The following is a 27,090-nucleotide window of genomic DNA, read 5'->3' on the forward strand; positions in this document are numbered from 1 at the left end:
TGAATGAAGAGACATGCCTCCTTGTAGCAATGTGTWAGACATCGATGTTCTCAAGAGGAGTATGGCTTGGCATTTCTCATTTCTTTAAGCCATTTCTGTCTCAGTCTGCCGGCAACTGCGGATCTTGTTCTCAGAAGCCTCACTCTCCCCATGCACTGCCTTAAGGGAGCCTCAGCATTCAGGAAGGCCCAGGAAAACCCATTCTTTGAAGTCTTGCAAGTTCATGCCTTCCTCTTCACCTTTGCTCACACCTCTGTGGAGCCCTTAAATTTTTTGAACCGTTTTCCGGGGTTGTCCCCCCCCCCCCCGCAAACGGCACAGTACCTTTCATCAGTTTCTTTCCCTGGAGTGCTGTTTACATTTGACTGCTCCTATTAAGAGATGCAGAGCTTGCTTGTTTGGAAAGCCTGAAGTGATCAGCTTGCAGTATTTGAACATTTCTCCCCCTCCAGGTGAATTCCAGAATACAGATTTTTTTTCAGTTTTTCTCCTTTGCTGCTTCATAGCCCAACGGCTTTTCCAACAAGATGTCATGTCAGAATCTTCTCCTGCCTTCTAAGGGGATTTCCCTTCAGCTTCCTTAGCCTCAGGAGAGATGAGCTTTTTAAAGCTGTGTCAATATCCCCTGAGAATTTGTCATTTTTTTCTCCTGCGCCTAGTATTTCTGACTTCATTACTGCAAGTAGCTGGTCGTTTCATCCTCAAGTAAGATCTCTTTTTCCTCAATGACACTTGACAAGAAGTTTGCAATTGCCCTTTCTTTAGCTGCCTCTTTTTGCTTGTTTGGGCCTCAAGTGCCTGACGGTCTTTCAGGCAGTTTAATACTTAACCCTGTGGTTCCCTGTTTAACGATGCATGTGTGTCTTAAACTGCAGGTGGAGAAGAGAGAAAAATTGCCTTCCTGGCATTTTGCTGCATTGCCTATTTGAAAGGCTTTGAGAGGGATTGTGGTTAACCTACCTGTCAGAATCCACTAGGAACAACGCGACTACTTCCCATTGCCATAATTCCCAACATCATCCTTCCCTCTTCCCTCAAGCACGTAAACTTTGAGGCTTAATGAAATGCTATAAAGGCGATATGAGCCTGCATCAGCATCAGAGTGTAAAGTCTGAGCATTATCAAACATTAAAAAGGCTAATTTCCTTCAGTTCAAAGGAACATCTAGAAATAAACTGAGTATTGCAATGTGTGAAACAGTCTGTTAGACAGGATATGGAAATATTAAGACTAAGCTTGCAGCTATAAATTATTACAAATGCTGCTGCCAGATGCTGTTTCTCAGATCTTAGTCTTCTGAGAGAGCTTTACTGGACTTCTGTATCTGAGAGTGGACAGCTGGAAACTGTGAGAAGAAAGGGCTCAGGACAGTTAATCGTACCTTAAATGTTGCGTATTTGTTACTTTTTTTTACATTACTTACTCTTAGAACTAAGTTGATGTATTAAAAACTGTAAACATCTAGCAGTCTTCAATATAAAATGATTTTTAAATCAATATTGTCAGTTTTAAAAATGAAATATTTTAACACAGGATTACGTATAAGTAGTAGAACCAGCTTAGATTTCTAAGTTTGGGAGAATTTTAGAACCTGGATCTACATTTTTTGATATTAGTGTCTAGTGTTGTTTCTCAGCACATAAATCACATTTCACGCATTGCAGACGATGGAAATAGACTGGACAGTTTCACTTTCCTTTTTAAAGACTATTTTTAACATGTTTCACTTTCTGGCTCCCCACCATTTGACCTGCGATGTAATGTTTGGAATAGAGATGCTGCTGGGGAAACATTAAATCCAAACAAACTGCCTTCCACCCTGTTTTTGTGAAATCTTTCTTGGATGGACCTTAATGTTCTTTTTTTTTTTCTTTTTTTTTTCCATTACATTCTCTCTTAAACACAGACATGCACTAGAGGGCTCATGATTAGTAATTTCCCAACACTAAAGCAGTTTTAAATGCCTTTTTATTTGTTCTTTTTTGTTTGTTCTTCTCAGGAAGGTTTATTCTTTTGTGTTTTGTTTGTAGAAACACCTTCCACTTGTTTGCTTTGCTTTACTTTTTTTTCCCCCCCTTTGTTTTGTTTTTCCTGGGGATGAGCCAGAAGCAGCGAGGAATTAGAAACCCTGGAAATCCTTGGCATTAAAATGAAAATAAACTTTCCCCCAAGGTAGAATGTTTGGAACTGAAAGGAGTTGAGTTGTTAAAGAGTCAGTCTGTTATCCTCAGATTTATAGAAACTTCATGTAGTGACATTGCCTTCTCGTCTCACCTAGAAATGCCCAAGTTCCTTTTCGTACAATAGGCTGACGCCTTCCCGCAGCCGTGCAGACCATGCAGAGGAAAYGCAGGCGAACTCTGGGAGCGTTGTGTCGGCAGATCTCTCCATTTGGCAGAGAGCGTGGCAGACGCAGAATGAAATACTCATAGCTCTGTATTAAGACTTTAATAACAAGGTTCTCCTTTGCTGAACTGCAAGTAAAAATGAGCCAGTAAAGAATGAAATAAAAATCAGAAGTGAAAGGGAATAGGAGACATATGATCAGGGTAGCATCATTGTAAAGGTTTGGTATGTTTTGTCAGAATTTTCCCAAGAAAATTCCCCCAAAATTGCAATATTTCTCTATCTTGCTTTATTTGTGCTTTATTGTTGTATTTCAAGTCTCGTAAAATCATCAGCTTACAATGCAGTAAATCTCTGCTTGCTCTATTTGTGTCTAATATAATTATATATCCATCTTCTCATGCCCCACACCTGGGATACACAGGTCTTTGCTCTGTCTTTGCAGAGTTCCTTTGTTCCTGATTTTTTAATTCAAATCATTCACTTTGTATCCTATTGTTGGATAAAATATGTATTTTATATGCAGCTTTGTAAGCTGAATTGCATTCTTTTGCTGCTGTAATGTATTTTTTCAAAAATATCTCGTTTGAGTTGATGAATCTGAGAACTATAGTCTGCGTTTTTACTATGAGCTTGTTGGCAATGATAAGTAATAAACTTATTCATTACCCCATTCAAGAGAAATACTGGTAAGTTGAGGGTCATGAATGTTTCAGATCAATATCTTGTCTTTAAATCCTGGTCACCTCTGCAAAAAATATGCCGACTTTATGTTTTGGAATATTCAGGAAGAAAAATATGGAAAAACCAAATGTTTTAGTCTGGGACTTCCTTCCTTTTCGCTGCATCTGTCTCCTTTGTCTTCCTGATATGGATAGTATGTGCTAACTTGTCCAGGCTGCAGCTGAGCTCAGCAGCAGGAACTGAGTTGTCAGTCCATCCGTGCTTCTGGCTCACTTTCCAAAATGCCCTAACCACAAGCATTTTAAAAATTAACAGAGGAAGGAGAGATGGTTACTGGTACTTAGAGCCATCTGCCCTCTGAATCCTAAATTATTTGTGTATAGGGCATGGTCCTGCATTGAGGAGGTTCTAGTCCAAACTCAGACATGATGCAAAAAATCCCAGCTTTAAGAAGAAGAAATTGGACTGGTTGTTCTCCATTTAGCTTTGATCCTGCCCCTATCTACCCTCTGCAGGCTGTTCCTAGTCCTGCTGGTACGTATTTTGTATTTATTGACAAAGATAGCAGAAAGCAGTCATGGGTGTTGTCGATCATCTACTCATAAAAATTGCCATAATAGCAATTGAAGGTCTGTCTCCAAGAGCAGTCAGTGACAAATTCTTATGGAACAAAACACGACAAAAGTGATGCTTATTCTAAATGTTATTATCCCTGCTTTTAGTCAGCAACTTCAGGACTTCTGCAAGGCATGCTCTTCTCATTCTGCTTCTCTTTCTGGCGGTAAGGCTTTATGCAAGAGAACTGATTCGGTTCAGATAGCTTCCTCTCTGCCAAATRTTTTCTCTCTTTAGTGACAAGCGAAAGGCAGTATGAGACAGTGGGTTTGTGGAGTAATGGAATAAACCAATAAAATCTATGGGACAGGAACTGTGTGTGCTGTGCCTGACAGAGATCCCTGGCCGCATCTAGGACTCGTGGAAGCTACAGTTTTTCATATGGTTAGTAGTAGGAAGAACAACACTTCTTGGACGTTGGAGAGGGAATTAGGTAAAAAGAAAGAAAGTAGGATGAAATGAAAATAAATTAAGACAGTATATTTTTATTATGACTAGAATTTCAGGAGATACTCCTATGGGGCCCCTACCAGTGCAGAAACCTAGTATTGGGGAGATTAAGTCACATCGTTAGATATAACAGCACTTGTTATTTACAAAAAAAACCTCAGACTATGTTATCATAACAAATGAAAGCCATGGCATAGTAGTTTCCCAAACGAGCTGTGATACCAAGATTTCAGTTTACTTTGGAAGATGCTGTTAGGATGTAATTTCATAGGTGGGTTTCCTATGCTGTTATAACTTGTCAAAACATACTTCAATTAGACCGGTTACTGGAATTCTCTGGAGAAAGCAGCCTTCAAAGGAATAAAAACAACCAATAACTGGCACAAACAGTTTTACAGGCTGTTGCATAATAGGCTGGGTTATTCCATACTTTTTTGGTCTTTCCCATACTAAAAGAGGTATTTGGAAGCAAAAGTCCAGACTACATTTAATGATCTGATCTTTTTTAAAATGAGGAGAGAAAAAATAAGTGAAGCTTAGGAAATTTCATGATAATATCATCCCTTTTGGGATAAAGAGATTTGCTATATTTTTTTCAGAAAAAAAGATTTGCTGTATACATGTATACAGACAGACAGAGAGGAGGATAATTTTGCAGTTATAGAGTATTATTGGGATTCAAGAAATCTTGAGTTTCTGGCTCTGCCACAGATTTATGTGATATTAAGATCATTCTGAGAGGACCTTGGAGCCTGGTGAGGAAGGACCCGCATTGTCTTTTCCGCATGATGTTGCTGCAGAATATCGGGACCCATCAGCTCTGGAACACACCTGAATTTCCTTCTACTACAAGAGTGGATTGGATCTGGAGCCAGCGCTGAAAGCATGAGCAACGCTTGGTCGCATGGTGGGGAGGAGGGGGCCACAGGACACCTTATTGTGTGGTGTTTGTGTGGTGTGCATAATGTCTAGCATTGCTCAAAAAAAAAAAAAAAAAAAAAAAAGAAAAAGCGCGCCTCTGTCCGTTGTGTGCACGAGCTCTCCTTTGTTTTGGGAAACGTGATCAACGCCAGATATTAAAACATTGGCCCGAAGCTTTGGACTTTATCACTCATTGTTTGGTTCGCTTTTCAGCTCACAAAGCTGTACTTTTCCACTCTAAATACAGCTTATGACATGAAAAATGTGCAGTGCTATTGCAGTTACTGTGGCAGATTTTTTGCTCTTAATGACATGTTACATGTGGAAAGCAGCAATTCCGTGCAGTGTAGCAAAAGACTAACTGAAACTTGGGAGAACAGCTGGCTTGGCTGATGTATACTCTGTGATAGTGTTGCTGAGTATGGGCTGACACCATAAAATCTAACCCATCAGTGCTTTATCACTGGTGTAGTGTTGCTGGGTTCCAGCTGCAATTTCTGGATCAACACTTGCTGGTGGTCTGCTGAGAAGCTGCATGTGTGTGTGTGTGGTTTGGGTGTTTCTTCCATTCCTATTTCCAGGTGCAGATACAAAATAATAGAAGAAAGAGTTTGTCCCCAAAACTCATTATAATATTTCCAGGAGTTCTTATTTTTGTTGGTTTGCATGGAACTTCGCTGTGCCAATGAAGGTCACTGGACTTTCACTTTTTTCATGTTTTTTAGGCAGTTGTTAAATGTTATGAGGCCAACGCCCTGCTGCTGGTTCAAGGAGGCATTAAGTTACATTTTGCTGTATCTGTGAGACTTTTTGCACTGTAGGATGGAAAGATACCCAAGGAAGCCGTGCTACCTTGTGGTCCCATCATGCCCATGGAGACACTGCCAGAAAAGGCTTATTCAGTTGACAATCAAAGCTTCATAGAAGGTTCCTGGCCAAAAACCCTCAAAAACAAACACCCTCCCCTCCCCCCCGCAACCCCTCAACCAAAAAAACCCACCCTCCAAATACCAACCTCCCTAAAAAGTTGCTGAAGGAATAAACTAAATCAATATGTGTTTCCATCACTGCCTTTTTCTGGTGTATAGTCCTGCCTTACATTTTTACTAGTGCAAATGAGTTTTGGTCATGTTACTGTGTCACAAACTATTTTTTTCAATAGTGGGCATTGTAGGCATCATATAACCAGAGTGACAGGCCATATTTTGCACCTGGTCTGAATCGTGGGATTTTGTAGCTAGGAGTTCAGATTTATGTAGTAGCCTAAAAAAAATAAAAATAAAGGAAGCAGGTGCTGCAGGTAGTTTATTAAAAATTGTGTAATGTTAGTTATGTAGTCCGGTTAGATATTTTCGTCTGTAATACATGAAATAGTAGTCTGAAAGAGAGAATTGGAGAGACGGCTGGTTTTGCATTGGTAAAGAGAGCAGCATTCTTTATTTTTGAAAACAGCCGGGGGCTGGTTTGGCAGAAAAATCTTAAACCAGCAGCCGTCATGCTTGCCATCTGCTAAGACAAAGCAAGCCTTAAACAAGGTTGACTCCTGAGTAGAAACAGAGACAACAGAAAATGTATACACGAAGTTCTCATCCACGACTGTAGAGTCCCAGGCCTGAGCAGAACTCTGCACGTGAAAGCCGTGCAAGAATCGGTAACCTCTGTGCTTTTTTTCTTGTCCTTTGCTGGTCATGCCTTGCTCTGCCTCTCCCCACCAGCCYTCTCATAACTCACTCGTGCTTTTTGCCCTCCTTCCCTAACATGTGGAGACAGAGGGGATTAATACTGGGAGTTTGTAAAGCCAACTGGCAGCAGGAAAGCATCACAAGCCGTGCTTCCATGCTGGGTTTATGGGGGTTGATTTATACATCCTAAATCCTGAAAAACATTTTTTTAAAGATACAGTTTGAGAGAAAAATTCAAGCTGATCTCTTGCCATGCTTAAGGCTGGGATTTCTGAGAACTGAAAAGGAGAGGTAGATAGCTACCGGCTCCCTGCTGCCTCTTGCTCCAAAAGCCAATAGGAACGGGACACTTACTTAGGAAATTTAAAATCAAAAATGGCTACTGAACTTCACTGGAAAAAGAAAAAAGAAAAAGAAAAAAAAATCTCTCTTAGTGGAAATTGTTTGTACTTTTTTTCCAAGAGAAGCTGAGGTCCCTGTTGCTTTCCTTCACACTTGAAAAAATGGGAGAGGGAGGAGAGAAAGARCTAGAGAATGAAGAAAAAAAATCATTATTTAAAAGTCAGAGGGGATGTTTGTTATGGAAGAACTTGCAGCGTACCTTTGACACAGCAGATTGAACCCATCTGATCAAAGGGCTGCCTATATGGTTGGTGTGAGCTATGTGATGGGCAAATGGGTATATTGCATTTATGTGATAGGAAAAGGGCTGTGCTCCTCATCAGAGGCATGGTGGTAGCACGCTGCCACAGCTCCAGGATCCTCCATCAGCCACAGCCCAAAAAAAGGGAAGACAGAAGAGAGAGATGATATGGCAGAAGGTGGAAATAGACTTAAATCAGTGCTAAAAGTGGGAGATTGAAAGGAGATTTAGTGCTCATCTAGTTTGGGTTATTCTYAGATAGATGTGAGAGAAGGAAGAATACTCCAGAAACCAAAAAAATGAATTTCAAGTTCAGCTGTTTGGTCGAAAGTTCCAAGGGCAAAAATAAATGAGACCCAAATCATAAAAGACTACACTTACCTTCGCCTTTCTCTTGAGCACTTAACTTCCTTCTGCAGCTAGTTGTACTTACTCGCTGTGAATTTTGTGGGAAAATTTCTTACCTTGTGTACATGCCTGACCCAAAGGCTTTTTCAGATTAAACCCAACACCTGAAATTCCATTTGATAAAAAACTAGAAGCAACTGGTCGATTACAGGTGAGGTGCAGATTTGGAAATGCATTGGTAAGCGGCAACATTGGATCCGCTATGGTCTTTGTGTAGCTTTTCCTGAAGATACCAATTCTGTTGAGAAACTGTCATGACAAGACTGGCATCATTGAAGAGAAGATGCAAAGGGCCCACAGTCACCTTCAGAAGACCAGTAAAAATCCTGGATTATCAGGATTCTGGATGAACCACTTCACCTATCCCATACCGCACTGCACCCATCACACAGAGCAAGCACTGTGGTCACGTACAGGGGGTTGCTACCTGCAAAGGCTGAACAGCAAACAGGAGTCAAGGAACAGAGGACTTGTGCTAGAAGTGTCTCACGTATAGAAGACTTCGTATTTCTCTCCATATCATTTCAGTCTTTCCAGCTCAAATAGCTAGCTACTGAACTTCAGGCTGCCCCCTTTGGATATCAATAAATYACTGGATTTTCAAACAATATTTTCAGTTCCAAGCTTAAGGTGATTAGGGACAGTTTATTATTTATGTTTGTGGAAGCTGCTAGATTAATCTCTCTGATCAAAACAGCAGTGTCATCACAAGTCTCCTTCGGCGCCCTAACATGGGCACCTTTCGAAGCAGGAGTCATAAAGAAGTGCACATGGATGGGCTGCTGGACTGAGCACCAAGTGCGGTTCTTACCGGAGCTCTGACAGTGCCTCACTGCTGGACTATTTGCTCCTCACTGCACCTCTGATTCCCTCTGATGCTTTTCCTTTTCTATCTGTGTGGGCTGGGCTCTTCAGAGTTACTTGAACATAGTCATGATATTCTTGAAGCAGATAAACTAGTACATGCCAAATCCTTTTCAGGATCCAAGCCTGAGATTGCATACTCTCCGGCGCAGTTATCTCTCCCCTGACATATGTCTGCATTTAACATAATGAGGCCAGTTTCACTGGGAGTTTCCAGATGCTACAGTATGGAAGCCATAAAATACAGTAGTTCAGATATAAGAAAGAATAGAAGACTGCTGGCTCAGAGTTCCTGGAAAGCCTGGGATAGTGTACAAATGAAGTAATAGCTAAAACATCTTCAAATATGTTTCTAAATCAAATGTTGCACAATTAAATTAAGTCTTCAGAGCAATAAAGAACAGAGGCAGATACACTTTTCTGYAGAACAGGACAAGAGTGTCATATTTAATAAATCACATAGAAAAACAAGGATTTCAAAATTAAAGCTGCAACCACATCAATWTACCAAAGTTTATCAGATTGGGGCATTCAAAGCTGTAGACCCTTGCATAAAACCACAGGAGTTCTCAATATCTCTTTTTAGTAGAGTTTACTCTTTCCCTAGGATTTCCCTTTTGGTCTAGCAGGTATATTCATGTTGTGCGTATACTTCCTCTAAGGGTCAGAGATGTATGAGCACCAGAACTGTCTTGCAGATTGCTTCAGCTGCCTCCTGCTGTCCCTGTACATAGCTGTGATCTTTTTCTGTAGATACTGTCAGGCTGTGTCTTAATGAAACTGTCTTTAAAATAGCAGTCACTGGGATTACAGAGCTACAAATCTTTATAATTGTGTATCTGAAACCATTTTACATGCTGCTTGACATTACCCTATTAAGCTTATGTTCAGTAGTTCCAAACATACTTCTGTTCCCTATAAAAGGTGTGTACCTGTAGCACTTACAGATACAGGCATCTTTGGTTGACCAAATTTCTCCAGTTACATGTGGAAATGGTTGCATGACACAAAGAACAGTATTAAAAATTACTTCTGCTTTCCTTGCTTGGTTTACAGAAGAGGTCACTGTTTCTGATCGGTTTATTAGTCTAATAACTTGGACCTGGACTGTTTAAAAATGACTGATGACTTCTTATGCTGATCCTGATACTCTTGTCCTGCTTTTCTCAACTTCAGTTTTTCACTCTGCAGCTTTGAAAATGGATACTTTCATCAGTCTTTAGACTCCAAGATACACAGAGCAAAAACTTTTCATGGAGTGTCTGAAGGTTTCTAACAATTCAAATAGTGCATAAATATTGATAAATATTGATAAATAAGATGTCACTCTGAGTCACAGGTGTACCTTTTTGTTCTTGTCAAYCTTTTTAGAATAGACAAGAAGGCTTTGTTTTCAATTTAAAGAAATAAATAAAGGTATGTAAAGAAATTAGTGTTGCATCTTCAAGGTAGAACTCGTAGGTTTGATAATAGACTTGGAAAGCTGGAATCTCACAAAATGAGGGAAAAACATAGCATCATAGCCAAATTTTCAGCTCTCTTTGCACTTGAGCTTGTAAACTTTGCTTGAATCCTCTATGTATGTAATTAGCATATTATACACCTTAAAGTGCAACTGGACAGTCAGATTAGGGAGCTGAGCACTGTTTGCATGGTTTGTTCACAGCAAAGTTCAGTCTGCATGTGCGGATGTGGTCTGTTGTTTTTCCTCAAATGGAAATCTGAGGCCACTTTCTCGGAAAGCATCAATCTCACATCTCAAAATCTTTCAGTTCTTGTTGCAGCTCAGAAGAACACAGTTACAAAATTATGTAATGTGTGTTGAATGTGAAGCTCAAAATATTTAACTGCATCTGAAGCAGAAATCAGTTAGAAAGCTCATTGCAGGGTATGTTAGCTTTCTTTAGTAAACCCAACCAATACATAATGGTTACATCTGAAGAAGGAAGGATGAGAAAGAAGTTGATGTTTACAGTTTTAGAACTAAAATTCTCAGCATTATAAAACATCCTTGATCTCTTTATTCATGATTTTGTAGAGATGGAAATATGTTAGCTTGCAGAAAAAAATCATGTATTTTTAAATACTATTTTTCCATTGTTACCTCTAGGAGATAGCTGTGATGTGAATGACAGCTGTAAAGAGCAGCCCTCCTCTCCTGTTTGTAGCAGTACTTCGGATTTGATTCCTGCAGGAATACAAGCATAGGCGACGCAACAGAACTGTCTCGTTTTTTTTGTTTTGCCCTATGGTTTTGTTGCCGTTTTACTTAGGTTAAGTATAGCTGTACAAAAATCCCAAACCAAGTAAAACAAATCTTTTATAGCCTGTCTGATCTTCTAGCCTTTTCTTTTTGGATGTTAAGACATTTTTATTTCTGATTTGCTAGGTGTGAAAGCCAAAATGACTGAAATTTCAATTCAGGACCAAATTCTGGCAGCTAGTAGACTACATAGCTATGAGGGAAAACATTGTTCTGCGTGCATGAGACATTAAAATTAATCATTTAAGCAAAAGKTTTTTTCCAGATGTTTAGGTTTTATATATGAATTGTCCCACTAACACAAATACCATAAGTAATACGAATATTTGCTAATACCCTTGTTTGATTTTGAACTTACTTCAGTTGCTTTGGCAAAATACTGTACCTGAGTGAGAAAAAGAGTAATTGGGACCACAGCCTTYAAGTGCATTGCTACAGCTATGAGTCATCTCATTACTTTCAGTACTGTCTTGGGATCTTTAGTGACTGCAGTTGGTCAGACTGCAGTTTCACTGGGCAGCCAAGAGCCATGCCAGTGAACAAATCACACTGGGTATTAGATCAGTACTGGCWCAGAGGGGAAACAACTGCTTATCAAACCCCTCTTAATGCAAATTGCTCTGTGGAATAGGCCCTCTGCTTATGAAATGACAACATTCAAATAGAATTTGAAAATATTTATATATGTGTGTGGAGRGGGAAGGTGTATACCTCCATATATATGTATATCTATGTATGTATGCATGTATACACCCGCAAGTATAATCTCACGTTTGTTTTATAGATAAYTAAAAGCCCTGTGACTAGTGTCCTATCAGTCACCTAAAATTGCTTCTGGACAGTACGAATGTATCTAAATCATGAGATTCCAAATTAGTTTCTTTCTRATCTTCAAGTGACTTGGCACTTGAGAGGGCTGGTGTGATACTAAACCTCCGACTTGTTGGAAAATGCACAGGAGCAGATGATGACACCTGAAGCTGTCCTTCCTGACACCCGTGAAGTAGCCTTCSCTCTGACTCAGTCTGTTGAACCTCATGCTTAGCAAGCCAGGTGCAGCAACTTGCTGAAGCTGAGCAGACTGTTTTCATCTCAATACCTGTTTTTCCTGTGCATTTTGAAATGTAGAGCGATCTACTAGAGTTCGTAAGCCTGTAGGGAAAAAGGCACTGATGCTAGTGTAGGGGGGAAAAAAAGAGAAGGGCTCCAAGTCCCTGTGCCGTCTCTTACACCTATGCAAAATGTCTATAAAATGACACTAAATTAACTGTTTGCTAGCATTTTGTTTACTTGCTTTGCACGAATGTAAATGATCAAATAAAATGTCAGGTGGTGGAAGATTCAGCATAATGATAGTACTGTTTTAGCCTGCTCTGCATGGCTTGTTCTATTAATATATGTTTGTGGTCGGGAAGGAACGCAGTCTCACTTCACTAAAATCTGAAACTCAGTAAAGCCTAATATGTGCAGTACTAGTTTTAGTTTGACACCTGCCATGCAAACAGCTTCACCAGCCAAAGGCATTCTTCTAAACCGAGTTCCATGTGTTGTGCAGATCTCTGATTCCGATATTTCTGGCTGCTCAAGCCAAAGCAAAAAGAATAGCCAACTTAAAGAAAAATCTCTATGAGGAATGGTCCGTTTTATCAAGGCTAAACATAATGGCTCGTTGTCATACTTGGGTTAAGTCTCGTACGGGAAAAATGTGAGCTTAGTTGTGTTATATAACAAAGTCCTTCATGCTGGCAGTATTATTTTTCTTGCTGCATGAAAGAAACATCTATAGCTGAAGTCCAAGCACATGATCTTATTGTCAAAACGCTGCAGCCTTGAGGAAGATTTCTCTGCAGGGAAGTTGCTAGTAAAACTTTCACTTACTTACTGTTCTCAGCAGATAAAACCTCCCAAGGAATCTGCCACGATTCTTGCAGGTGAAGGAGCAGCAGAGCTAGTACTTGCCTCAGGAGCTTTGAAAGGTAACTCAGGCTGCTGGAAATAACCTTTCAAGCAGATTCTGTCAAAAGAAGTTAATTTCCAATCCCCTGACAAAAGTTGTGTGATGARTTTGTCACCTAGCCGATGAAACAGGCACTACCTGCTCCGATTGGCTTTGTTTTGCACCTAGAGTGCGCAGTTTTGTCTGTCAGAGCTGCCCTGCTCACTTGGGCATTTGCTTCCTATGAAACCATGAGAAGTCCAGTGCAAATATGAATCTGCCTTGAGATTGTCGTGACTTCATACAACCATCTGCTGATCGTTAATTATGATTTGTGGTAGTGCCAAGAAGAAGCTTGATTGAGGGAAATGATGGCTCCGCATGGTTCAGAGCTATAATTAACAGTTGAACATGTCTTGAGTATTACTGATCTCAACTCAATTCACTAAAAAGTGCAGAGCGTTCAAAATTTTATAGAAATGTCCTGGCAAACTTTAGAATTTGATTTTCAACGTTATTTTCAGAGTTGACTCTTGGTGTGACTGATTGCATGTAAACCGTACGCTCTCGTTTTTGCTCCATCAGGCAATCAGATAGCTTTGTACTGGCTAACAGCTAGTTGCACCTGGCTTCCAAAAAAAGTGGTCATATGTGTTCTTTCCATATAACTTTTCAAATCATATTTGCTCATTTGGAAAAATCTTTGGCCAAGGTCTTMATGCTCAATATTTATATTTAAGCACTTCTTCCAAATAATTCCTAAAAGGTCGGGTGTTCCTCAGAACCTTCTATTTTAGTAGATACTTCTTGCTTCTTTCCTTAGTGTAAGGCCACATACTGAACATGTTCTTGCATTTRCATTACGATACATTTTAGAATATCATTTCAAGGATCCCATCATTAGCTATGGCTTCAGAGATGATGCATACAGCTTTATTAACTTATGAAAATATAGAAATCCGTAGGAAATATCCAAGAAATTTTCTTAGTGTTTCATTTTACTTCCACTTCAAGGACTACCCCAGTACCAAATACTGCTAAAAACAAAAGGTATAAAACCATGGTATAATTAAGTCCAATGCTGTCTATAATGCTAAGGTAGTCCTGCTTGAGAAGAGAAGAGTTATTGTATATAACGAGTTGTCTTTTCTTTGCATAGATATTGTTCCCCTGGTATGCATCTGTAGACACGGTTTTATTTATTACATTAATTATTTGATTTCATAGTATGCAACAGCAGAGAAAGACTAGATAGATTGTATTTTTAATAGAATAATATCTGCAGTATTAACTCTTGAAATTTCATCCCCACTCTTCTCAATAAAAAGGAAAGGAATAAGTGAAAAAGCAAGCTACTTTGTCTCCCTAAGTCCTGGTATTGCTTCCTACAAACTGAAAAGAGTGAGGACTTAAGGCAACTTAATTTATAAATTTATTATGGAACTTCTCTGACAATCTGTTTGACACGGAAGGCCATAAGTGTTGCAGAAATCTGTGGTTGTACAAAACCTGTAAGACAGAAGAGTTCAGGAAAATGGCTTATCTGCTGAACTGAACAGTGAAAATACAATTGAAAACTTCTGTCACAAGATGTACRTGTTTATGTTTCACATTTTAACATTCTGCTGCCACTATTCGCAGCTACTATGCAGTCTTTAGCAAGGGATAAAGAATGCACAAATTAGCTGCTGGGACTGAGCAAAAAATAGAAACGTCCACATTCTTGAATTGCTTGTAGATTTAGAAAATTTTATGCCACCTTTATTTYCCAGTACTAAAAATGTATTTAATGTTACAAAACTGATGCTTTAGAACTCACATAGGAGAATAGATTACCAATGAATGTAGATATATACTTTTAAATTACGGCRGTAATGCTTAATTCCAGAGGGCTTTTGGCAGGAAGGAGGTGAATTTGGTATCGTGCATGGATTCTGCTTCACTTGAGGGAGACTGTTAAAAGTTATCCTTGACTGGAGTATTATTCTGAGTTGACAGTCATGGTATTAGACTCCAATTTATTTAAAATAAGACAAAGAATTTCCCATCCTTAATGCAGAAGATGAGAAAATAATATCAAAGAGAAGAATGCAGGTAATCTTAAAAATGTATTTTGTATTTGTTTCCATTTTGGTTAGCGTCTTTAATAATTTAATYGTAATACATGGAAATATTAGTTACCATGTTAGAAGTACACTTATGAGTAGGTGTGTTTTGTGATCTTTAAAAACCAACAGAGGTTGGTTATAGTCATACACATTCTTTATATTAATGATTTTTTCCCATCGTCTATTCATCAGAATAGAAGTTRTCAGTTACAGAGACTTTACAACATCCTGCATTTGTGAAATACGCCCTACAGCATATACTCAGATGAATATAGAATTATCTTTGGAATTTGTTTTACAGTAACGTAGTCAGTGGAATAATTGTGCAGCTTTCTAAATACTTGTTTTAAGGTTTTTTTTTAATGTGTTGTTGGTACAGGTTTCATTCGTAGTTTAGTCTGAGTATTAACTGACCAAGATTTGATTTTAATTACCTTACAGAAGATAATATTTACTCTGGATTTGTATAGGCATTCTTGGGGCAGTAATTGGGTCTGTGTTCCTACAGAGGTGTTGCTTTTCCATCACCAGGATTTTCTTATGMTGGTTCAGTTCTATGGTAGGAAGAAGAGGGAGTTCCCAAGCAGAGATCAGCTCATTCTTGGCAATCATCATTAAATGATGTCCTCTGAAGTCCTCAGATGGGTTGAAAGAGTTAGGCATGGTTACTCAGTGAGTAGAAACCTGCTGAAGAGGTAGTAAGCAAATGTATGTGGAAAAAATGTCAAAGTCTTGCAGCTTGCAGCTACCCATTTAACACGTCAGTCAGCAGTAGGGACAGAGAAATAGCTGTGCTGTGGAAAGAGGGCAGACATTGGCCTGCTGTTTTGCTTGCTGGAATAAGACTGAGACAGCTGAACAAGAAAGTCGAGGAGTGGCCGTACAAAATGAGGTGCGTTATCAGCCCCCATCCACTTTTCTAACGAATCAAGACAACCCACCTCCAGCAGTTACCCAGCATCTTCTGTTTATTCAGCATTTGTCACCAAGACCACCTTCATCTAATCCTTGACCTGGGTGAACTGCAGCACCCACCAGGATCCCTCAAGGCTCCTTGCCTCTGCCTTCCCTTTCATCCAACATCACTGGCAGCTCAAGGGGGCTGCAGCCCTCATAAATCTCTGATCCCTCCAGTACCGACAGTGTCACATTCTAATTTCCAGTTCAGATTCTGCAACCCCACYTCATTACTCCTGAAAGCTTGTCCCAACCTCATCTGTGAACAGTTGTTCTGCTTCTTCCGCTGTGCGGAAGACCTAGGGGAAGGACTAGGAAGACCTAGTTCTTCCGCTGTGCTCAGGCCAGGGGGATTTCACTTAGAAGCATAGTTGTATGCAAGTTGTTTGCTGTTATGACATCTACTCATTAAATAATTTACGGAACATAGTACACCTGCCAAAACATAGAGAACAGAGTCTGGCAACGACGTCCGTGCCTTTTCAGGATCCACCACTGGATAATGGATAGTCTAGAGTTCAGACTAGTTGAACAAGTGCGCTGCGCTCAGAGGGGTTGGAGGGAAGCAGGTCAAGGGAGGTGATCCTRCCCCTCTACTCMGCCCTGGGGAGGCCTCATCTTGAGTACTGTGTCCAGTTCTGGGCTCCCCACTACAAGAGAGACATGGAGCTACTGGAGAGAGTCCAGYGTAGGGCTACAGGGATGATCAGAAGGCTGGAGCACCTGCCCTACGAGGAACGGCTGTGAGAGCTGGGCCTCTTCAGCCTGGGGAAGAGAAGACTGAGGGGGGATCTTATCAATGTGTATAAGTACCTGAAGGGAGGGTGTCAAGGGGAYGGGGACAAACTCTTTTCCTGTGTGACAGGACAAGAGACAATGGGCAGAAATTSAACCACAGGAAGCTCCGCCTGACCGTGAGGGGGAATTKCTTCCCTGTGAGAGTGACGGAGCTCTGGCACAGGTTGCCCAGAGAGGTTGTGGAGTCTCCTTCTCTGGAGATMTTCAAGGCCCGCCTGGATGCAACCCTGTCTACCATGCTCTAGGTGAGCCTGCTTGAGCAGGGAGGTTGGACTGGATGATCTCCAGAGGTCCCTTCCAACCTTACTGATTCTATGATTCTATGAAGCGGAGTCTGGTGTGAGATTCCTTATAATATTCCTTTAAATAAAGTGCTCCAATGTGACTGGCTGTTGATACATTAGTTACAAYAGTTTTGTGGAATTGTTTCATTGTCACTGAGAGCTTCCAGAATCTTTTTAGCATAATTTCTTATAGTAACCAGGGCTGTGCTCTCATCCTCTGAGGGACATTTTCTGTATTATTCTATCACTAGTAATTGAACCTGTTCACCAATTTAAAGCTTGCATAGTTGCTGTTCTGAAGAGGAATTCAGGAGTTTTATGAAAATCAGTAGCCAGCTGAAGAAGAGAGGTTGTGTGAGCACTATGGCTGAAGCATGAGTCAGTCAACCACAGGGCTCACACTTAGGGGAAAGGAGGCTTCTTTGGTATGGTACTTGTGGAACTGCTTGATCTAACTTTAGCACTTCTCAGGGAAGAACTGTATTCCCAGGGAAGAACTGTATTCCAGATGCCAGGAAAGATGATTAAAGAAGACTCTGAAATGCTTRCTTTGAACCTTTTAGAAATTATGAGCAGGATCTAATAAGAGAATCAAGTGAACAAAAGTCAGTGACTTGATTCTAGCTCACTGAAGACCTCTGTAGACTTCCTGGTAATATGAGGTGAAGTAGTGAGGTGAAGATGTGTGCCTAAAAAGTTAGTCCTCTGTGAAGWCTCAACYCACCTATACAGCGCCTGAAGCCTGAATCATGAAGGCCCATGTTGTGATAATATAAAAATTAGAGCACTTGCCTAGCACTGATTCTGCCAAGAACTCCTACATTCAGTTCTCCTCTACCTCAGTATCCTCTTTCTTCTCAAGAGAATTATCTTTCTGCCAGACTCTWTTCTGGACTGACTAGGAAATGTTCTTGACCTTTTCCAGGGAAATCTTTTTATTTTCTGCTGAAATAAGAGGTCATGTTTCCGTAGAGAAGACTGCTTTGGACAAAATCTTAAGGCACTTAAGACTATTGGCACTTCTGAGGAATCAGATGGGTACTTTGCAGATTGCCCAAAAAGGCTTCAACACCTTTTTCTACTGGGTYCTTTATTGGAGTCAAACTCATTGACTCACTGCAGAGTCCCCAGTCTTCAGGATGGTCAGTTCCTTCATGCTGATAAAGATTTCCAAGGCACAAGACAGCCTACAACATAATCTCATTTTTTCTCATTATCTAGAAAATCTCTGGACATTACTCTGTTTTGTCTGGTWCATATCTGTTGTACTTTCTATTTATAACAATTTCTTTTTCCACACTCACCAGCATGGTCATATCTCCCTGTCTATGCAGTGCTCYGGAAGCACACATGTATACAGGCCAGAACTTGTTAACATCTCTCTCTTTTTCTTTTTTTTTTTTAACTGAGACAGATAACAGAAAAGTTCAGGATGGATAAACTTCTCCAATCAGTGAGAGCTGGAGGCAAGGAACAAGGTGGAAAAGGGGAGATATGGGTTTCCCTGGGCTGCAACCTCATGTGGGAGGAGCAGGAGCTCTGTCTTTGGGGCTCTTCCAATGCTAAAACCAGGGYRGAAAGTGTCTTCTCCACTTCCACCCCGGAGAAGGGGGATTTTGCTGATCCCAGCTTCTGTGCAAGAGATCTGGCCGGCAGACTTTGTAGGACTGCTGGCTAGCTCCCCAGCACAAAGCTGTCGGATCTCCATTTCTCAGGGGCTTAGTGGTTTCAGTGTGAGTTTAGCCTCTAAATCTCCACAGCGTGCAGCCCTGGCACTTCACAGCATAGACCGTGTCCACAGCTGTCATGGTCTTTTACTGAGTCTGTTCACTGGAGGTAACGGCACTGCAAATCATGTTCTCTGGGAAAGCCCTCAACACCCTCTAGGTCTCCCTGTAAAGTGGACTTCACACCAGCACAGCAAAGTCAAAATGAACAGCCAASCCAGTGGTACCTTGGCTGCTGTCAGGGAGCGCTCTGTGGTGGCAATTAGTCCCCCTCCCCTAGTCCCTTAGCACCTTCACTGCAGCCAGACATGGTGAAAGCAGGTCTGCGGCTGGCTTGTGCAAATCTTCCAGCACGGCTGGCCATTGATACCTGGTTTTGTACTTCAAGCCTGCTACAAACCTCCACCATTAAAATCACTAAGAATTTACTATTGGTTGCAGCAAGCATAGATCAAGTCCACAGTCCCTAAGAAGAAGAAATTCATGACACATGCAAGTTAGATGAACTTGCTCTGCTTGTTCCCACTTCCAACAGTGCAATACTAACTTCACTAAGCCTGAGCATGTACCTGACATGCTTAAAGCRTGTATGTCTTCACATAGCATCTACCTAAAGCTAAGGGAACATGTGAATTTTTGCAAAAGTCTCCTCAATCTGTTTCAAATGGAATTGCAGGATCTGCGTAAATGGCCCTTTTACTCCCTTCCTCAGCCGGTTCCTGATCAACYCGGATTATGAGTGAGGATCTTTAGTAAAAATAACTAAAAGAAACCACCTTTAATGTTTTTGTAAAGTGTTAAAGCAGCTTGGGTATTGAGCACAGAATATACCTATCACTTTTACCTGAAATGCCCTTGTGTTTATTAAGTGAAGAGTGGCATTAATCCTAGGCCATGCCCAGTTCTTCATRTAATTTTGCATTTGTCATACCTAAATGACCTTATTAAAAATTTCTGTATACACTTAAATAATATTGCATGTCATGTAATACTTATCTCAAATTTTTCTCAGTGACTTTGCATCATAGTTGAAAAAGAGCTATCACAGAAAATAAAATGGGACTAAAATAACAGTCCTTTGTATTAAAGCTAATGTTTGGCTTCTGTCCCAGAATTTTATCCATCCATATTAGAAGCAGATGCTAAGTCCAGATGAAAAGATTTCCTAGATGGGTTTTATTCTTATTCTTATTAAAGGGCTGATAACAGGCTGAAGGTGAGAGACTTRTTGACTACCTAATACCAAAGACTGGGAGGACAAGCTGACATGTTATTGCTTGGCCTTCCTGCTTGATCACATTTCAGTATCATAAAACCATTCTCCCAGTGGACATTAAGTATAAAAATTCCAATGGGAGAGCAAAAAGCTCAGGCTGGCAGATGATGCTCCTTTGGGCACAGTGCTTTATGCTTAGTAGCCGAATGTAATGACAATACGTATCTTTATTATCAGAAGATATTAGTGGCCACAGTGCAATGTAACTGTGTTTATTTTAAATTTTAGCTGTTATCAAATATTTGCATTCATAAAAGGCACTCACTAATCCTGCCTTACCTGTGTAAGTGGTATCATATGTAATGTGACAGGGTAAGGGAGCCCCACCAGCATTGCTCTGTCTTCTTCAGGACAGAGTTACATTGCAGATGGGAGGGTAAATTAGGGGCTACCTCCTTCACTGCTCAAAATACCAACAAAATGTGTGGCCTCCAGGCCACTGAGCCACTGTCTTCCCAAACTCCTTTGCTTCGGTGCCTTTGAAACAAGCCTAAGAAAATTAGAGGGTTTTTTACCCCTCCAGTTTCCTGACTTCGCTGGGACAGCCCAGGCTGTCTTGGTGGCCATGGTGGGAAGGCTGCAAATCTGCTCTCGATCCTTGCATCAACCGCTTGCCCCAGGTTCCTTTGGCAGTCTGGAAACAGACAGCTYAAAGGGACCAAAATACTTTTCAGAAAGCAGGTTTTCCTTTACTCAAAGCACCTTTGTACAATACTTCTGAATGACTGGGCTCAAATAGTACAAATATTTGCAGGCTCTGGATATTCTATGCAAAAACAATTACTTCTGATAAAATGAAGGAGCGGTACTTTCTAGCATTGCTGTTCTGCTGAGATGGAGACTGTGAGCATGGTATYGGAGCTGTAAATTAGATTTTTGCAAAACAGCTCTTCTGTAGGGAGTCTGCTGCTTGAGAGTGGAGGCTATAATTAGCACTTTCTTGAGATGTTTTTGCTCTKTTTTGACGCAGTATCTTCAGCAACAAAAGAGTACCAGCTGCAGGCTGCATTGATCCTTAATTTCAACTCATGATCTCACAGGATATCAAAAAATTGATATATTTCATAGATATCATGCTGGTTTTCTAAATACACTTTTTTTTAAAGTAACTGATAYGTGCTTTGAATGTACAAGCAGAAAACCATTTCATCAGCACTGGATGTTTACAGCATCARTGTCAACATCTGAGCTTGTGCCAGGGCTCCTTTTATAGTCAATGGAGAAAAATGTTCATTTTTAGAGGAGTAATTAGTCTGATCTATTTTAATAGTAATAGAGATGGATTCCATATGGCATGTTTCTGAATAGCACTATTCTCACTTTGTGTGTTAATACTCCCCCCTGCCCAATGACCAGAAATTACCGTAGGGAGTTTATAAAGAGGCCTTTTGTATTGATAAGAAATAGCAGGCTCAGTTGCTAAGACAAATTCACCATTGATAATTACAGCTACCTTTGTAATTCCTTTGACAGCTGTTTTGGTAGCTGTATTGATCTTTTAAGCTATGACTCAGGTACAAGTTCAATGCTAAGCATGAAYGGAGATGAAGAGTGCCTTCTGGGGCACGGTGGGCTCTTGGGCAGGGACTTAGGGCTGAAATTGCTGAGAGACCATGGGACTTCCCACACAGTCCTGAAAACAATTTCAGGAAGGCCAGATGAACAGAGCGRAGAGTTACTAGGATCTGGGAAGGGGGATAAGGGGAAATAATTTATGTCAGGAAGGAAATTGTGGAAAAGTAAAGGCCAAATGGCCTAGTGAGGTATTGGAAGGGCAGAGGGGTTGGGACCAAAGAGTGGGGAATTGCAATTGAAAAGCTGGCAAACTGCTGAGTCTTGAAGYGTGATTTATAAACTAGAGATCATCAGTGTTGGGCACAGGTGTTTGGCAACAGATTTACCCTAGAGGCAMAGCAAGCTAATGTGCTTCCCCTCCAGCAGCATTAGCTAGCGCAGCAAGTGGTGTCTCACCACACACTGTGGCCCTGCAGCATGCAACCTGTGACTGCGGTTTAGCTTGGGGATGCATTTGCCCCTGCTTGTCTGGGGGAACTGATCAGAGATCTCTCTTGGCTCAGGGCTGGTCCAAAGCTTTGTCAGTGGTCTGGAAGAAATTGTAAAGTTTACAGATAACCCAAGAGTAGTGGAATGGCAAATGAGGGCAAGGCGAGCTCTGTGCTGTGGRACAGTGTTAATGGCAAAAAGGGTTGATGGCATGTTCATCTGGCTTGACCTGAACCGTGCAGATCCAGTCATCCATATATGGTCCCCTCCATATATGATAAGGCACTATAGGGACTGTATTTTGGTAAGTAGCATCTTAGGAGAGAGAAGAATTTCATATGAGCAGCTATCAGGAAAAAAAAAAAAAAAAGAGGAGTTACACCTGATAGCTAAGGAATCAGAGCTACTTTTGAGGCGTATGAATAGAGAATCACAGAATAGGAGTAATAAGGTACTATTGGCCCTGCATTTGTCACTGCATCAAACTTGTGTAACCAAATTGATTTTCAGAGGGCACTGGCTGCTTCCTTTAAAACTGCTCCTATTTGCTACTCCAAAATCTATAATTGCTTTTGGAGGCCTTGGCATATGAGTAGAATTCTGATACCTGGATTATTGACATCCAGAAGCTCAAAGCTCTCTAATAAGATTCATTCAGCATTAGTTTTCCTGTAATTAATTTTCTGGTTGATTATGTAATTAATTTTTCTGGTTGAGAATGCATTCAGTTTCTTAAATTAATTGTTTTTTTCACCTCAGATTTTCTTATTCTCTTTTTTTACCAAGGTTTTACATTAATATTTGCAGCATTGCCTAAAGATAGGTGTATGCATTTTCTTTCTCTTTTACAGATGTGACTGAAGTCGCACCGTGTATTTTGAAGAGTTCACCAACAGATCAGCAGATTAACAAGCTTGCGAGGAAACTGGGGCCCGAATGGGAGCATATTGTTCTGTGCTTGGGTTTATCACATACTGACATCTATCGATGTAAGGTCAATCACCCTCATAATGTGCAGTCACAGATTGTGGCTGCATTTGTCCTGTGGAGACAGCGTTTGGGGAAAAAAGCAACAATCCAAAGTCTACAAGCTGGTCTGATGGCAGAAGAAGTGGATCCTTCTGTGATACAGTACATGCTTGAGTGAAGCTCTGCTATTGATTGGGAGCATTCAAGTACTTTGCCAAATTGAAGTGGATTCACTGAACTGCGTATAGAAGATCTGGTGTCTCAAACTGGAGAAAATGGAGTTGAGAGCTGTGGTTTTTTAATCTTATACATTCCAGTTTTCTGTGGTATCTTTTGACTTTTCATGCCAGATGAATTTTTAGCAAGCATTGAAAAATGGATCACTCTTTCCTGTTCGCTTTTGTACTATTCCGGTGGGGATATACAGTGAAACTTAAAAGTCTTTGCAAGCAGGAAGCCCTGCAGTGAGTTCAGTAAGGTTTCACGTTTCATTATGGGAGCGACACTGGGTTTAACCTATTTTCTGAACTGTGTAGTAGCCTTTTTTATTGCTGTTAACTCCTAGTCCCTGATATCCCAATAATAAATGAGAATAATCATGGTTACTGATTTAACAATTTTACCAGTGTTATTGCAGGTGGCTAATTTCACATTTATAGAAGTTTTAGCACATACAGTTTCTTCCTAGGGTAAATGGCTGGCACCTTAGCCTGCCTCTGAAACTGGCCCTAAGTGGAAGTAATAGGAACCTAGGATGTTGCTGAGGGTTTTTCCTATTATTATTTAAATTGGTGTAGACTTGTGCAAGGAGACAGGCACAGTGTGTATATGCTGTTTCTAGGCRTAGCATGGGAAGGGAATTCCCAGGGCAGATGATACACAATATGCAAGTGAGCAGAAGCAGGAACTTTTTGCAAACAGAGCAAAAAGGTGCTTTAAAAGAGAAACAACTTCCAAGCCCTCTAGATTTGTCTCATTTTGCCTCAGCTAATAAACTGCAAGAAATCCTGGTGTCTCTTGAGGCTTTGTACTCCTGTGCTCTGGATGCAGGTAATCTTSTATCACAGGAACAGTTCTAGTCTTCGGTGTGGTCTCATCGGTTCTGGTGTCAGCCCGTGGCATACCGAGCGGTGCGCCCGAGTTTGCAGAGCCTCTCTGTGTGAGATGACAGAGCAATCCCTGCCRTTCTCCTTCCAGCTTGTGCCAGCCCCCGTGTTCATTTGCTTCCTACCTGTTTTTCTGCATCAAATTGGGGCAGCTTCACAATTCCTGTCCCCATTTCTTTGCCAGCTGTAACCATACTACTGTAATGGTACTGTAATGATTTTACCTAGAAGAATAGTAAAGCTTTGACTTTTCTCCTCCCTCCCTCCTGCCAAAGAGTTTTTCTTCCTGCTAGAAGAAACCTCTAAGCTTTTTGCTGAGCCGGTAAAGGGTATCAGTCCCCAGGGTAAGTGTCCAAGGGCAGCAGAGGTGACCAGCTGCTCTCTGGGACCTGACGATAAGAGGCAGAATACAGTTTAATTCTTTCTGGACGGTTTACTCCATAGTAAATGAGGAGCAAAGTTTGGATGCAGGGTTTCCAGGTTGAGTTCCAGCCGAAAGTTTCATCTACAGTCATTGCCAAATAGCTTCCTGTCCTCTAGGATCTGCCCCATCTAATTTAATAGGTTCACAGCCTTGTCTGATGTCTTTATAGAGGCAAGAATGAGCTTTACAGTCTCTTTCTAAATTCTTCCTTTAGACAGATTTTCAGAAACATCTGGGAAATTAGGAAGGACAAAGAAATTTTAAGGACACCCTATCTACCTTCTTTTCATGTTTTTTTCAGAAGCATGGTAACAGAATATATCTGGGCAGGATCAACTCCTACAGGCCCTGAAACAATCTGATGGTTATTTTATTTTTAGTCTTCTATAATACGGTTCTGACCTTCAGTAAATCATGATCCTGTTATACCTCACTCAAGTCTTAATTGATTATATCCTATTATGGCTACTTACAGAGTTTAAGTCTATCAACAAGTCCCAAATAAACAATGTAAATCAATTCAGACCTGGGGATTTATTTATTTTGCTCTTTCACAATGCTTTAATGACAGCATATTCTTTCTGTTTGAAAGCCATCTGAGTGCAGATGGGGTTGTATAGGTGTCCAGACATTTGGCAAATTCTGAAAAACATGGCCCAAAATAGCAAGTATGAAGACTCTGAACCAGTTCTCTCAGTGAGATGATAAACAGCAGTGTCATCTGCAGGTTGGAGAAAAGGGGCAAAGCTGTGTCCATTGCAGCACTTTGGAGGAACAAAAGCTGGAGATGGGGAGCAGAAGCACCTACTAAAAACATGATTTACAGGAATAAGATAGGTCTCAGTCACATATCTTGTTCTGACCTAGCATAGATCAAGCCTTAACTTAGACTTGGATTCAAAGGGAGTTGTCCCCACTTAACCTCGCCTGAGGGCGGTGCACAGTGGGTACAAACCCCTCTTACTTTCTTCTTTGGACCAACTTTGCATTTTATATGTTCTGCATTTGTAACATCAATGTCAGTTTGCCCATAACAAAAACATTCAGAGCATTTTAATGAAGATATAAAAACACAACTGGGAATAGGTATAAAGCCTCATGCCAAATATAAATTTATAAGGATAAGCAGGTATCCTTTTGTGTATCTAGTATGGGTCACTGGAAACTTGAGGGAAATGTCATATCAGGTAATTTCTGCATAGTCTTTAAATTGTTCTTTAAATGAGCTAAATTCTGCATCCCAGGAACCATGGCTAGACAAGGAATTTAAAATCTGGCCTTTGCATTGTAGAAGAGAGTACTTTATTCCTAATTTATAGTTATTTTCACATTCCCAGACCCTAAATTAATACTGTAATACTTGAGCTGCAAATATTGAAGGGAGAGGTTTAGTTATTTTATGAGACTCTTTCCATTGCTGTTATTTTTAAATTCATGGAAACATTCCCATTAGACTCTTCAGTTTTGTTAAAGTTCATTCTTGTACCATACAAGACACATTTAACTTGACAGTGCAGGGACACATTTAACTTGACAGTAGTATTGCTTTAACCCAGTGGATTTTTCCATCCACTTAAAAATACTCTTCTTCCGTATATCATGCTTTATTTTACATGAGGATGCAATTAAGACAATTTAGTTCTTCCGATGTATAGCAAGGCCTCTCATTCTCTCTTAGGACAGCCAAAAGGTCTTAAAATTTTTATTCTCCAGCTAATTTGGGACCAAATGTTAGTTATTTAAATGTCAGTCATAGTGACTTGAGTATTGTTCATGAGTGAGACAACCCAGTAAGCCAATTTTCCCATCCCTGAGACAGCCAGGCCTTGGGCAGCATCACCACCACCTTTGTGCTCCTTCCTGAAGCAAAGAGTGGCCCACAAGTTGGACAAGGGGCCCTTCGGAGTGGTAAATCTCCAGCAGCAAAGAGCTACGACATGTGGGTAAACTGCTGTTTATGCTTCGTGACATGGATTTCCTTCCTCCATCAGCCCTTCCTGGAAGGCTGAGAGCCAGGCTGCAGGCTCCTTGCTCCGAGGTCTCTCACTGACTTGAGTTTATATCTTCACTACAGAGAAGGACCATGAGCGGTAACCTAATCGTTCGTCTGTACCTGGCAGTCAGGTCTGGGAATACCGCTTAAACCCAAATAGGGTCAGATGGGGCTGGGTAACACCAGAAAACAGCAAGAAGTTTGGGGCTTTGTGCCAGGCTCTTCACTGCTCGCATGGGAGCAGGGGGGCAGCCACCCCAGCAGGGCCTTGGCCAAGTTCATCCACTAACGCAGGATGGTGGCGGCTGCTGCCCCGTCTTCTGCTGCTACCTTCCCTTGGCCTCTTTGGTCTTCTCATTTGAGTTTGGACTCAGGGCAAAGTTTCGCCAGCAGCAGCTATTTTCCAATGTATCTATGTTTCCTAACTGAAGCCAATAAAACCTGTCTAGTGAATCTTTTTATTGTGATTTACTCATTTGTGGCAGCATTTAGTAGCCCTGAGAGAAGAGAATGTAAAGGTGATCCCACCGGTCCTTCCACAGGAGAGGACCGCTTAACTTCTAGGCCTCCAAAAATATCAATCATTATTTTCCTTTCTTGGTCTATAATGGAGACTGTGAGGTCTCATTTAG

The 27,090-nt window shown here is 40.8% G+C and overlaps 1 protein-coding gene across 2 annotated transcripts in view; it reads left to right on the plus strand.

The window, feature by feature from the left end:
* CRADD (CARD and death domain containing adaptor protein) overlaps positions 1 to 24,984 on the plus strand; it is an 82,495-nt gene extending 57,511 nt beyond the window's left edge. For both annotated transcript variants that reach the window (XM_085321238.1, XM_085321239.1), the window contains one exon: positions 22,818 to 24,984. In XM_085321238.1, the coding sequence (XP_085177364.1) occupies positions 22,818 to 23,113 (296 nt within the window). In that variant the 3' untranslated portion in view covers positions 23,114 to 24,984. The remainder of the gene's footprint in view (positions 1 to 22,817) is intronic.
* Positions 24,985 to 27,090: the final 2,106 nt, after the last annotated feature.

Source organism: Rhea americana, unplaced genomic scaffold, assembly GCF_003343005.1.
Source record: "Rhea americana isolate MKP2758 unplaced genomic scaffold, rheAme1 scaffold_69, whole genome shotgun sequence".
NCBI lineage: Eukaryota > Metazoa > Chordata > Aves > Rheiformes > Rheidae > Rhea > Rhea americana.